Raw genomic sequence first — 14,583 nt, forward strand, 5'->3', positions numbered from 1 at the left:
CTACTACGTGCTGAGATCACTAAGAGTTGAAATCACAAAAGAGCTGAAATTACTGAGCTGAGAGCACTGAGTACTGTGCTAACTAGTGGGGGAGCCTGAAGCTATACTGCGGAACAGAGCAGCTGGTGGAGTGGAGCAGTTTGTGGGGATGGCTGGAGTGGATCACGGGACAGCTGGTGGAGCAAAGTGGCTGGCAGAGTGGAGTAGCTGTGGGATGGGTGGAGCGGCCCACAGAGCAAGTGGAGCTGAGCAGTTTGCAGGGACAACTGGAGCAGCTCACGGGGCAGCTGGTGGAGCAGAGCAGCTGGTGGAGCAGAGCAGTTTGTGAGGATGGCTGGAGGAGCAGAGTGGAGCAGCTGGTAAAGCGGAGCAGTTTGTGGAGAAGGCAGAAGCAGAACCCACGGAGAGGAGGGCAGTTGGCCCTGGACCACGTAAGGTGGCCCTTCACCCAGGCTAGGGGAGGAACCTCTACAGATAGACTCTTGAATTCTGGGTGGCATTGACTTTTGGGTTGTTGGACTTTAGACCCTAAGGGGAAAAGGACATTGCCAAACATACTTGGAGGTGGGTTTTTGTTTAAGGTTTGTTATAACTCTGTTTGTGGTGTTTCTCCAATGGGATGCCGCATTGATTCTTCCTTTATTAAAAAGATTTTGCTACACTCAGACTCCGTGCTTGTGAGAGGGGAAGTATTGCCTCCTAGAGGCGCCCAGGATGGTGTGGTATGTAAGTGTCCCAGGTCACTGGGTGGGGGCTCGAGCCGGTTATGCATTGTGTTACTGAAATGGAACCCCTGGATACTGAAGCCGGCCCTTGTTGCTGCCAACTCAGAGGGGCAGAAGGGTTACACAAAGAAAAATAAAACAAAAAAGGGGGGGGCGGAGTGCCACCCCTTAGAAAGTGCCACCTCAAGCACATGCTTGGAGGGCTGGTGCCTAGAGCTGGCCCTGTCTAGTCGAGAGAAATATAACAAGAATCAATAGCTGGAAGTTAAAGCCAGACAAATTCAAATTAGAAATAAGACACATTTTTAATAGAGAAGGTGATCAACCACTGAAACTAACTGCCAAGGGAAGTGGTGGATTCTCCATCTCTTGGTGTCTTAAAATCAAGACTGGATGCTTTCCTGGAAGCTATCATTTACAGAAACGCAAGTTACTGGGCTCATTGTAGGAGTAGGGGTGTCCCCACTACACTTAGTTTTAGGGGAATTGTGGGGTCTCAGTCATTAACTAATTTTGGGGGAGCGGACACATTGGGGGAATAAGGACAGAAAGGAGAGGGCTCAAGGGTGGAGTTTATTCCTGAGGATTGTGGGGGGAGGAGGAGGAAGAGATCTGGGGTAGGAGAGGGTGAGCATTTGGGAGGGGGGGTGTATGTGTGACGGCGAGATGGCCTAAACTGGTTTGAGGGATCAAGGCTGCAGTTTCCTAAGAAACAAAACACAAGTTTCCCTCAGGGATTGGAGCCCGGGATGCGGGGAGGTCTCATTGGTGTGGGGAAGAAGGCACAGCTTGGTGTGCTGGGGATACTCTAACAAGGCATCCCCTCCCACTGCCCTGTCCCATCCCAGCAAGCTCTGAGTGGTGCTGAGCAGTGTTCAGCTGAATCTCTGGTATCAGGAACCTGGGTTGGGAGCTGCCTCAGGTCATGAACTTTGGAGAGGTCGGAGCTGCACAGAGAAATGGCACCCTGGCCTGTGCCTCCCTCCTGAGTGAGGCCCCTTGACGTTTTGAAAGTATAGGTTTGGTCTGCAGGCTGAAAAGATCAGACTCCCCCAGACTAGAGTGTATCTTTCAGAAAGCCTCCCAGGGAGGGATTTTTACAGAAGCCTACGTGATTTAGGAGCACAAGTCTTTCAATGAGAGTTGCACCTTAATTACTTAGTCCCTTGCTTGGCTTCGGGCACAGAAATATTCTTCCCAGGAGTTCAGAGGCACCATTGCTATTCTCTTTTCTTCATCATAATCATCATCTGTCCTTGTGTCACTGTGAGTGTCGTCACATGGCATGAAACTTTTTAGAAGTTTTTCAGGCTGTGACCAATCTGACGTCTTCACCTGTTGCAAGGTTCTCATCTATCTGGTTCGTCTTATCAATCTGCACACCAAAAAGATTTTGTGGCATGTTAAATACCACAAGAGGGGGCTGATGTTCATCTTCTGGACCAATGTCTTCATTTGGTGAATCCGCAGTTGACTTGGCAAAGGTGAATTTGCATTTAGCAAAGCATTTTTTGATGGTGTGTGACTGTTTCACTCCAGGCTTGATGAACCCAATATATTGTATCCAAGAGTGAAACCATTTTCAAAAGCATTGGACTCGAAGTTACATCAGATCCATTTGATGAAGAATAAATTGAATTTGCCTTTTCTGAAATTTAGTTTTAGGGCTTGAATTACCCCAGCATCCATAGGGTCTAACTAAGGTTGCCAGGTGTCTAGTTTTTGACTAAAAGTCTGGTCAATGTACTCACTGGACACCAAAAGTCTGATTACCATGGGTGGGGGGAGGGAGGTCCTGGGTCATCAACCCACGGCAGCCCCTGCTGAGGCAGGGCTATCCTATCTGCATCTTGTGGGCAGTCATGCAGCAGGCTCAGTGTCAGGCTGCAGCTCCCATACCAGCCTTGGAGCAGAGGGAACCCAGCTGGGAGTGGGAGGGAAATGAAGAGGATTGAGTGAGAAGGAGGGGAGAGAGGAGTGAGCATGGGGTGGGGCCGTGGGAGGAAGAGGTGGGAAAGGGAGAGTCTGGTTTTCAGAAGGTAGGCAACCCTAGCTGCAAAGCAGAGTTTGATGTTCGTGAATTTGAGGGGGACATGGGGCATTATCCACAAACAACAGAATTTTACATCCCTCTAGTAGCAATCTGCGATCAAATCTTTGCAACTGTTTTTCAAAAAGCTCAGAGTTCATCCATGCTTTCTTGCTGAATTCATATCCCACAGGCAACTCGATAGTCAACTTGCCAAAGCAGTGTAGGTGTTGGGATTTACTGATCAGTATAGGCTTTAATTTATCTCCAGTCATATTGGTGCATAGAATGAGGGTGCTTCAGCAGGACTGCTGAATGCTCAGCACTTTTGAACTCAAACTCAGTTTAATATTTTTAAAATTTTGTAGAAACATTCTACTTTGACATGCAGAGTAAACCCAGTAACTTTAAGGTGAAACCAATTTTGCAAGCCAAGAATATAGCCCTAAAGTAGGGCATTATAAGTGCAGCTCATTGGAAATGTAACCAGGGACAGACTGCCTTCTGCTGCCTCATAATTTATTATTATTAGCATTAGACTATGATGATAATCAAATTAACATAAAGAATGTAATGAAAAACTGTAAGATGCCATGCACCTGACTTGAAGGGTGAGTAAAACTGGTAGGCTGTTATAAAGTATTACTGGCACAAAAGCATGCCTCCAGGTCGAGACGGTGCTCTAATGCCATGCTGGGGGGCAGAAGCAATGGGGGTTCAGCCCTGTCTGGCATGCCCTGATGTTGGGTGCTTAGGAGACCCCCTAACAAAGGGGTGCTAGAACAATCTGTACAGTAAGGTGCTGAGAGCCATTGACCCAAACTGTAAACCCTACACAGATGGAAACACTAGAGCACCCCTAGCTCCAGCCCCTATGCCCTGAATGTTTTTCGGATACTTTGGCTGCTATGGCAACCTTCACTGAGGCTGGATCTGCGGCCGTCGCCATGGTTCCAGGCACGCCCTGGTCATGCGGAGCTACGATGGTCCTGTCAGAGGCTTTGTACGTCCCTCTGTAACGGGCCCGCCGCGCCCCCGACGGGCGCTCTCCGCTCAGACACCCCGGCTCAGGCCGGGCGGTGCCTTGTGGGCTGCGGGAGATGCCCGGGCCCGGTGGGACTTGCAGGGCGGGCTGGGCCAAGCCTAGTGCAGCTTTCTCCACAGTCCGCTCTGGAGTACAGCCACTACAGCCTACGTTACCCAGAAGGCCTCGCGTCCGGAGTCCTGACGGCCAATCAGAGAACGAGTGCCGCCTCAAGAAACTACCGTGCCCAACATGCCTCAGGACTCACAGCGCGCCCCCGGTGAGCGGTGGCCAATGGGAGGCGGCGCAGGCGGCTTTGGGGCGGGTCTGTCTCTGGCCTGTGCTGTAAGGCTGAGGAGCTGCCGGGCGTGCTGCGGATGTATAAGGAGTATCGGGGTGGCGCGGCCCGGCGGGCGGCAGGTGAGGGAGTAGCTGGAGCGGAGGGGCCTGGAGGGAGTTGGCCTGTTCCGGGTATCAGCGGGGTGTATGTGTCCCGGGGGCGCGAGGCTCCGGACCGGGTTCCAGGGGGGGTGAGTGAGGCCCAGGGGAGGGTGCTTGGCCGGAGCATCGCCCCGCTGCCCGTGCTGGGTGGGCGCGCACGCCCGGCCCACTCAGGCTGGATGAGAGCCGGGAAGAGAGGCCTTGCCTGGGGCCTCGTGCCCTGAGCAGTGAGCTGGAGTCACTGCTCGGACAGAGGCCCTGAGCACCGCTGAGGCGGAGGCGTGTGCCTGAGTCTGGATAGCTCCGAGCAGGGTGAGATACCCCCGGCTGTGAGCCGTGTGTTCATTGCACAGTCCATTGCTGACTGTTGGGGTCAGTCCTGGGGGTGCACTCCTGCTGCTTGCCGATGGAAAGGGGCCTCTCTCTCATCATGCTGCTGCTTGTGTGGGAGAGGCCCCCCTCCTTCCTAACTCCAGGTGCAGAGGGGGGTAATGCCACAACACAGGGCTGCAGGGGAACCTAAGTTGTGGTGTGTGCTTGGGATTCGAGACTGTCTAAGTTCAGCCCTATATACCTGGTTTTCCTTTACACTTGTACCCAAAATGCCCAGCAAGCATATTCTGTGTGCACCACCCAAATGGGTATTCATTCAGACTTTTTTTTCTCTTATGTTCTTGGCCTTGGCTGCTTCTGTGGGGCTTGTGTCTGAAAGGCGTGTGTGTGTGTGTGTGTGTGTGTGGTGTTCCTTGTGTTTTGCAGGCCTACGTGCCCCTCAGGCCTACCTAGCTCTGTAACTCTTCTTGCCATGACCAAATAAACTTTACAGATTTCTTGGCAGCTTGTCCCAGAGCTCTCAACTCTCTCAAAATCCCCTTCTTGTAGTAAAGATCCATTTTTCAGAGTTCTGTGTGAATTTGTTTCCAGCAAGGGAGCTTCTGATAAGACACTGAAAGTAGTGTGCCCGTTCACTAGCTAGCTATTTTGTGTCTTTAACGTAATTGAATGGTGTATGTGGGTCACTTTGGTTGGCGAAAGTTTAGATATTTTAGACCAGAAATTAAAATTCCAGGACAGTTGAGAATTATGTTATCAGACTTTCTTTGGTATTTCTGTAATAATAGATAATAATAAGTTATGGGGTATTAGTTGGTGTCAACTATAGACCATGAAATCACTCTAGGGAGCAGGATGACCACTTCCTTACACACCCATCTACAGTATACTTGAGTGGGCGAAGAAAGCTGTGTAATGATGGGAGACTTCAGTTTGAGTGACATACTGGAGGTCTCATGCTGCCAATACTAAAACATCCTTGGAATTTGTCAGTGTTATAGATGAAAATTTTCCAATTCAAAAAGTGTTGCAGGCCACAGCGAGGAATTATTTTAGACCTTGTCTTAACAGATAAGAACATAAGAATGGCCATGCAGGGTCAGACCAATGCTTCGTCTAGCCCAAGGTCCTGTCTTCTGATGGTGGCTAGTGCCATGTGCTTCAGAAGGAATGGACAGGGCAATTATCAATAAAGAGGAACTGATCACAGAATTAAAAATTAACAGTATCTTAGATACAAGTGATCATGATTTGATCACATTTATAATGTGCAGGCAGAATAAAGTCCAGACCAGTAATTATAATTATATATATATATAAACACACAATATATATGTTGGATGTGTTTCCAGTTGGCCCCCCACAGGGACTAGTTCTTGGCCTTATGCTATTTAATATTTTTAACCTTTTAGCTGGAAGAAAATGTGAAATCATCACTGATAAAGTTTGCAGGTGATCCAAAAATTTGGGGAGTAGTAAATAATGAAGAGAATAGGTAGTGAATAAATTAATGGAGATGTCCTATCTCTTAGAACTGGAAGGGACCTTGAAAGGTCATCTAAGTCCAGCCCCCTGCCTTCACTAGCAGGACCAAGTACTGATTTTTGCCCCAGATCCCTAAGAGGCCCCTTCAAGGATTGAACTCACAACCCTAGATTTAGCGGGCCAATGCTCAAGTGGGTGCAAGCAAGCAGTGTGCATTTTAAAACGGCTGAACGTGCACAACTCAGAACAAATAATATAGGCTGTATTTACAGAATGAGGGACTCTATCCTGGGAAGCAGTGACAGTGAAAAAGATTTGAGCATCATGGTGGATAATCAGTTGAACATGAGCTCCCAATGTTACACTATCTGAAAGTGCTAATATACTGCTTTGATGCTTAAATGGGGATCTTGAGTAGGAGCAGAGGGGTTATTTTACCTCTGTATTTGGCAATGGTGTGACTACTGCTGGAATCCCATGTCCAGTTTTGGTACCCGCAATTCAAGAAGGATATTGACCAATCAGAGAAGAGCCACGAGGATTAAAACAGATTGGAAAACATACCCTATAGTGAAACTCAGAGAGCTCAATCCACTTAGCTTAATAAAGAGAAGGGAAGGAGTGACTTGATTACAGTCTATAAATATGTACATGGGGAACAAATATTTAATAGACTCTTCAATCTAGTAGACAAAGGTGTAACACACTTCAATGGTTGGAAGTTGAAGCTAAACAAATTCAGACTGGAAATAAGGTGTAAATTTTTAAGTGAACATAATTAACCGTTGGAATAGCTGACCAAGGGTTGTGGTGGATTCTCCGTCACTGACAATTTTTAACTACAAGTTTGATGTTTTTCTAAAAGATCTGCTGTGGAGGTTATTTTGGGGGGTGTCTATGGCCTGTACTGTACAAGAGGGCAGTCTCGATGATCACAACGGTCCTTTATGGTGTTAGAATTCATATATGTATAAAGTACAGTAAAGGAGATGGAAACTCACAATTTTGATTGAACAGGATGAGATGTGACCAGGTCACTTCTCTACTGAGTTTCTGTTATTTGAGAACAGTGGTTCTCTTTTTTTGTCGGCGGACCACTTGAAAATTGCTGAGGGTCTCGGTGGACCACTTAATGATCTTTCCAAATATTGTTTGTACCGTTAGTTAACTATTGTAAAGTGCTTTGGATAAAAGTGCTATAGTAAAAAAAACAAAAAAAAAACCTTAATAATAATTAGTTTTTTGTTCTACAAATAAAAGCACATAACTCGTATTTTAATATCCGTAGTCTTACCTTTCTAATATAATGGATGTGTCCTCTCTCTCCCCTGCTGCGGCAGCCCCCACGCTGGGGCAGGGAAGGAGGAGGCGGGTCTCTTCCCTTGCTACAGCAGCCAGAGAGCTGAGGCTGGGAAGGAAGGCTCTCTCTCCCCAGCAGCCACAGCCTTGGAGCTGGGGAAAGTCGCCTCTTTGTCTGTCACAGCCCTTCATGTCCCAAATTCCCCTCCCCCCCTTCTCACTCCACTGCCCCCTCCCACTTACCTCCTATTCCCCCCAAGGCCACCACCTCACCTTACATGTGTGTCTTCTCCAGGGTCCAGGCATCTGATTAGTGGAGCCATGCCTGATTAGTGGAGCAGGGCGGCCCCAAGCAGGGCACAGATCACTTAGGAAGGCGCAGGGAGTAGGTTCCCTGTGCTCAGCCTGAGTTAGGGACATTGCTTCTGCCTCTCCTGCTGCTGAGGGGTCCACTAGGGCTCAGGGGAGCTCTGGGGAGAAACTTTGTTGCTATGAGTTCCCTGCCAGGAGCCCAGGCTGGCATGGCAGTATGTGTTCCCTGCTCCTGCAGCTCCAGCCCCATGGGAGCTGGTGGGATTGGCCCTGGATCAGGGAGGTGGGGCTGGAAGGTTCCTGCACCCAGAGGCAACACATGGGCTGGTCACGTGCATCCACCTTCCCCCAAACTTTTAAATTGTGCCCCTCTCCCCCCCTTGTCAACAGTTACATGTTGCTTCTGGAGATAGGGAAGTATTAATGCCATTTCCCTCTGGTAAGATCTCATCTGGTCACCCATTTTTCAAGAAAGATCAATTCCAGCTGGAACAGGTGCAGGAAAGGGCTTCTGAGATGATCAGTGGAATGGAGGATCTATCATATAAGAGGAGTCTTGGTAGCTTGATGTATGAAGCCTAACAAAATAGAGGCTGAGAGGGGATATGATTGCTTTCTATGAATACATCATCGTGTAAATGCCAGAGAGGGAGAAGAATTATTTAAGCCAAAGGACAGTGTTGGCCCAAGAAGAAATGGGTATAAACTGGCTGTGAATAAGTTTAGTCTGGAAATTAGAAGGTTTCTAATTATCAGAGGAGTGAGGTTCTGGAATGAGTGAGCCTCCCAATAGGAGTGGTGATGGGGAAACCACATATCCTCTTATTAAGCTTGATAAACTTCTGAACAGAATTATATGGCAGTGTTACCAGTCATAGCAGGGGCTGGATTCAGTGATCCAGGAGGTCCCATCTTTTCATGTGCTGTGTACCTGCTTCTGTATTTTCCAGTCCATGCAACTGGTGAAGTGGGTTCTAGCCCACAAAAGCTTATGCCCTAATAAATGTGTTAGTCTCTAAGGTGCCACAAGGACTCCTTGTTGTTTTTGCTGATACAGACTACCACGACTACCACTCTGAAACCTGTTATTTAGATAAACTTTATCAGAAACTGAATTTTAAAAGAGTTAATCAGCAAAAAAAAATTCAAGTAGACTGTCCTACATTGCTTTTGTCTAAAGACTGTAGTTGCATGTAGTAGAATTTGTAAATAAAGTACATAATTTGTAAATAAAATATAGAAATCTAAATAACATACTCACGTAACATATTCACGTAACTAAGTTATGTAAGTTAGATTGATTTACTGCAGTAGTGTAGAGCAGCCCTCAGTGTATGAGAATATTTGTACATAGAAGAGAACTCTTGCTTGCCTCACTTGTATAGTTATTTTATAAATTGTACCATATCTTGTGTGTTTGAAAGGATGCGCTGTAAGTATGTGCAGGAAAAGTCTCTAACAGTTATATTGTGCCCTTACAAACTTTATCAAAATATGTACGGTAGATGCCTATGCAAGCTATTTGTCCTAGAAAAGCCTCTGTGGAATTTAATCCCTAATTCTGTTTACAAAATGTGCCGAGTGGAGCTAGCTTGCATGTGGTCATTTATATGTAGAGAATTGTCATCACTGTGATCAAATAACTGTGACATATAGGATTTCCTCCACGAAGTGAATCTGTTCAAAGCAGGTGAATCCCATATTGGGCCATTTAGAATGCAGCAGAATATGTAGTCTGCCGTTATTGTGCCTTTGTAACTCTTCTGAAGTAACTTCAGTGTGTATTGGAGTGAAGATTTCTTTAATATGGTTGACCTGAACAAGATACCTTTTATTTGTAATTTTCTTGTAAGTAATACTGATTATAGAGTTCAGTCCTCCAATAAACAGGGAGGACCTTGATTGAATTCCTAGTTCTCTCCCCTACCCCTCCCCCCCCCAATTATTCTCAGGAGAGGCATTTACTTCCTCTTTCGTCATGGATGTTTATAATGCAGATGATAAAGGTATGCTTCTGGATAAGGAGACCTATCAACAAAAATCACATTTCCAGTGTGTGTAGTAGAGATTCTGTAAGTGTTCAGTGTTGCAGCCTTCCAAGGGATATTAAGAGAGAGAGTCATTTAATGCCTGGCTGTTCAATTTTTGTTTAAAATGATACCTGGGGTCTCTAGACAAGAGTGTTTTTACTGTTGCTCAAGATTGATGATTTTTATATATGCTGCTAGAGTCTAGGCCATGTAATCTTTTCCCTCCTGAACTCAATTTTTGGGTGAAATTTTCTGACTTCTGTTGGAGTGAGAGAAGGAGAGGACTGAGGCACACAAGTGCATTTTTATTAAATTATCAACCCATTTTACATATGCAAAGCTTAAAATACACTTAAGAAACTTATCACTTAACAACCTGGCTTATTGTGAAGGAGTCAAATTCTTTTAGGCACCAGCAGAACATCAGCTTCTCCAAATAAGACAAAAGCCTGTGTATATATAGGTAACCTTTCTACAAGGCCTAACAAACTCTGGATGTGTTATTGGACCAGCTTGTGGGGCAGGGAAATTAGTTCTGTAGTTGAGGACTCTTTAATTTTATATAAAAATACTCTGCCCCCGTCCCCTAGATCAGTGGTTCCCAAACTTTGACAACCTGTGAACCCCTTTCACCAAAATGTCAAGTCTCATGAACCCCCTCCTAAAAATGAGTCTTTCTAGGGATTTTCTCCTTTACCTGAGTATAAATTATAAAAGCAGTGATCTTGGAAATATAAAATTTGTTTTTATGACTTGCTTATTACACACTATTTATTATTTATCGTTACAGTATTTTTATTACATTATGAAAATGGCAACACTCTTCCAAGATCTCACTTTCATAGCTTATATCACTTTGAATAAGCCTGTTATAAGACAAGACTCCCGTGTTTCATCAAGGAGTATCAGATGTGAAAGAGCATGAAGGTATTTAAGAAGACAACTCAAAGCATTCAGATCTTGAGCAGTCCAGGCAAACAACGCACATTACAACAAAGCTTAAACTTTTCTTCATAATAATTTTAAAAACAAGACTAGCTGCCTATTTAATTTTAAAAACAGCCAGAAATATTCACCTCTCTTTCCATTTCTTATAAGGAGTCTTGAAGTGTGATAGATTTGCTTGCTTTGATCTGCTTAGCTCTTGGAAGTTCAGGAGCTCTGGGCTGCTTGCCCCATGCTGCCCGGGGTCCCTAGGAACAGCTTTGTCTGCCGTTAGGGATTTTTTTTCCTGAGGACGCCCGTAACATTTTGCAAACCCCCAGGGGTTCATGAACCCCAGTTTGGGAACCACTGCCCTAGATGTATAGATCAAAAGGCTGAGCAACCTGAGTATTCCAGGTGATATCAACTTTGGGATAGGAGGAGAGAGGTGGCCTCTGAGAGTCTGCTCAGTGATAAAACTCTCATGTAGCTCATTGGAACAGGATCAGGCCCTAAGGTAGCTAGAACACAAACTATGTATGGCTTAAAAATCAAAGCCAACATCTTGAATTTCCCTCAGCCATGTATTGCAAGCTGGCATGGTCTTGAAGCACAACCCAAATGTTGTGCTGTCCATGGGAAACACCCTGAGTGAGTGGACAGCCATAGTATGCACCAGTTGAAGTTTCCGAATGGTCTTCAGCAGTAGCTCTAAGAACACATTGCAGCAACCCACGCTGAAGGGGGAAGAAGGGGAGCATGGATGAATGTCAACCGCACATTCAGAAGAAGAGGTCATAATGTCCTCAACAAATAAATGTAAATCAGGTTGCGGAAAACATTCTTGGATCCTATTGCCAATTTACCAGTTTGGCACTTCTGAATATCAAGACTGACTTCCAGTCAAGAACTCTCTCCCCCCCGCCCCCCCCCAAGAAAAAAAACAACAACAACCCAGCTACAGATTTATCAAGACCATTTAGCAAGAGTTGTGTTGCTTTTGATATTGCACTTCTGCTAAGAGGTCCGTCATCACGGATTCCCACACATGGGGCTGTGCTCCAGTGCTGGAGTTCCTTCAGTTCAGCTTTCTAAAGTTTTTGTTTCCAGCAGGGGCTGTCTTATGCCAACTCCTGCTGTGGAACACCAGCATCTCCTGTTGCTTCAGCAGCCAGTTTCTTTCTTTCACTGGCAGGTGAAGGAGCTCTCTAGCATTAGTGTTCCTGCTAATTCAGGCCCTATAGCTGTCTGTCTCTTAACACCTCATTAGTTTTTTCTGCCACAGGATTTTATTTTAATTGTCTCCTACTTTGAATCCTAGTTTAATTTAAAAGAGGAAAATAATCAGCAATGTTAGCAGTTGGTGGTGTTGCTTCTTTGCTGGCATTGGAAAACTTGTGCTTTGAACAGCTTTCTATATCTGTTAGCACATCAGTTCTCTTTTCTTGTTCCTTGGCACCGTGTGAGTTGGTTGACTCATTAGGACCGTACTTCAGCTTGCATGGATGACTCCTGTTTTCTCTTTCTGGAAAAGACAAAGCCCACAAGCTTTAAGAAGTGTTCTAAATGTGGTTGGACCATGTCCGTCAAAGACAGGCATGACTGCTGTATCTTGTACCTAGGAATGAAGTGTGATAGGCTTGGCTGTTGGGCTGCCTCTCAGATATCAATGTAAGCAGTGAAGTCTTGAATGGGGTGCCTGAAAGCTCTTCTGGCTTCCTTTCATGCTTCCTGTAAATTCACTGAGAAGGTAGATGAGAAGTTCCTGAAGACTTCAGCCCTTGAATCAACTGGAGTTGTGCGTCCCAGCTTCATATGAAGTCTTTGTTGGTTTGGTGAAAGGTCCTGGAGTTTCACTTTGACATCTTTTTAAAATAAGTCAGTGAGAGCTAGGGTGTTGGTGACACCAGTAGTTGAGACTTCAGTGCACTATGTGCCTCAGAAGTGATCTGCAAAACTTTTTTGAGTTCATTCTTTTGTTTTTCTTATGGTTCATGAAGATCCACTGCTGCTTTTTATTTATTTTGTCAAAACCCATGTCTTCATGACCTTTAAAACTGAAAATAGTGTCTCTGACCCCCCTCTTTGCTGAAAAACATAAATGAAAGGAATTTAAAATCTGCCCTCTGCTGACATGCAGAATTGTTTCAAACAGCATTCCCCTCTCCATCATGCTGTTTAACTATATATTGTTATAGCCTTTGTTTAAAGTTGTTACGTTGTTTAGGTTATATTGCTACCTCCCTATATAGAAAGCATGGAGGGGATAAAGCTTGGAGACTAGAAGGAGCTCTGATTAGTCAATGATTGATGTGTCTGTAGGATTTAGACTGTCACTGTTTCACAGAAAAGGAAGTTCAACAAGTTGCTGAGGCTAGTAGGGTGTGTCCAAAAGGCAAACTTCAAGGAGGCATAACAGCCAAATTATATATATATAAAAAAAAAAGGTGGAGTGAGGGGAGAGTTTAGGACTTGAAAAAATATGGGATCTGTTTGATGAATATTTCTAAGTTTTGCAGGTCAACTTTAATGTGTCAGTCCTGTGTATTGTACCAAAGCTTCATTGAACACGACATCACTACTTCTGTAGTCTAGAGAGAAGTGTCTCTTTGACTGTAGGTACGCAACTGGCTCTATCCTCTACTTCTGGCAGCAAGCACCTGACATCTCTAGGGACCCAGACCCCAATTTCTAGTAAGTTGGTGTACCAGTTGTTTGTCAGAAATAGACAAAAGAATGTGTTCAGACTGATGTCTTCATTTAACCAGACTGCTTTGCTTGTGTCAAGGCTGATTCTCCACTCTAGCACTTTGAGTGCAGAAGGCGGGGGCCTGCAAGGATTCTAAAAATTAATACTGGCTACTCCAGGCTGGTATCAAACTCCCAAGATTACAGCTTTTCTCTGACCTTGGATGGGTAGATGTTGCCACCACCCAAATGCAAAAAATCCCTTTTTACCCAGGAAGGCGCACTTGGGAATTCCTCCCTGTGGGGTACCCTCAAGCTCTTTCACTCCCTATCCGGGGAAAGAGCTGAGAAAGAAGAACAAAGGAAATCAGCTGTTGCCACCAGCTAATTAAACAACATATGCACAATCCTCTTAGGATGCAAAAAAACCCCAATCCTTAAAAAAGGGAAATTTTATTAAAAACAAAAAGAAAGAAAATACATCTAGAACTTAGGCTATTGCTAGATTTAAAAAGAGCAATTATAATAAATCATCAAGAATGGTTTTCTTGATGTCCAGCTTAAAGGTTACAAGCAAAACAAAAGCATTTGGGGTTAGCTCAGAGGAGTCCACAAGCATTAACCACCTCTTTTTAGACAATTTCTGATCTACTTACATATCTGGGGTTTCAAATTGAGTAGTTTTAGGTATGATCTGGTGATTTTCATAACTGGTTCACAGCTTTTTACAGCATAGCTTCAGCCCTGTTTTGCTCTGTCTCCTCTCTCCGGAGAACAGACAGACAGACAAAAAGGGAGTCTTGTTTCAAGTTTAAGAAGTTCTAGCCTTCCCATTGGCTGTTTTGGCCCTGTGCCCACTCACTTCCCTTTACCTATGCATATAGTCAGACTTTTTAACCCTTTACAAGTAAAGCAAGTGGAGAACAGCTAGTAACAGGGATTTTATAGCTAACTGGCTGGCTGGCTGTCCATAAAAGGTAGCTCTTCTCCGCGTGCCCCCTCCCCCCCCATTTATCACAGCTTGCACCAAAGATTTTGTGCTGATGCAACGACATTTTATTCTATAAAGGTTTCTATACTGCACTCACAACTAGTATCTTGTCGTGACAGTACTAGGAACCCTTGACACTGCAAGAGTGTTTGAATTGTAGCGTGTGCCTCAATTACGCTGAAGCAGTTGGACCTTCTCTTGATGCTGGCTTTGACATTCCACTGACATGTCAGCAGGATCAAGCAGATTTGTCTGGCCTGTGCACAGAATCAGTACAGTAGTCTGCAAGGCCTGTTAGAGAC

General features: G+C 45.1%; 1 protein-coding gene across 5 annotated transcripts in view; it reads left to right on the forward strand.

Moving 5' to 3' along the window:
- Nucleotides 1-4,098: 4,098 nt before the first annotated feature.
- The window catches only part of ENOX2 (ecto-NOX disulfide-thiol exchanger 2), a 144,992-nt gene continuing 134,507 nt past the window's right edge, over nt 4,099-14,583 (forward strand). The window contains exon 1 of one of the 5 annotated variants that reach the window (XM_032786154.2): nt 4,099-4,198. In XM_032786154.2, the coding sequence (XP_032642045.1) occupies nt 4,156-4,198 (43 nt within the window). In that variant the 5' untranslated portion in view covers nt 4,099-4,155. Of the gene's footprint in view, nt 4,199-13,172; nt 13,297-14,583 lie in introns of those variants that run through there. The other 4 variants (XM_075068707.1, XM_075068709.1, XM_075068708.1 and 1 more) reach the window with 4 other exon arrangements.

The sequence above is a fragment of the Chelonoidis abingdonii genome, chromosome 8, assembly GCF_003597395.2.
Source record: "Chelonoidis abingdonii isolate Lonesome George chromosome 8, CheloAbing_2.0, whole genome shotgun sequence".
In the NCBI taxonomy this organism is placed as follows: Eukaryota; Metazoa; Chordata; order Testudines; family Testudinidae; genus Chelonoidis; species Chelonoidis abingdonii.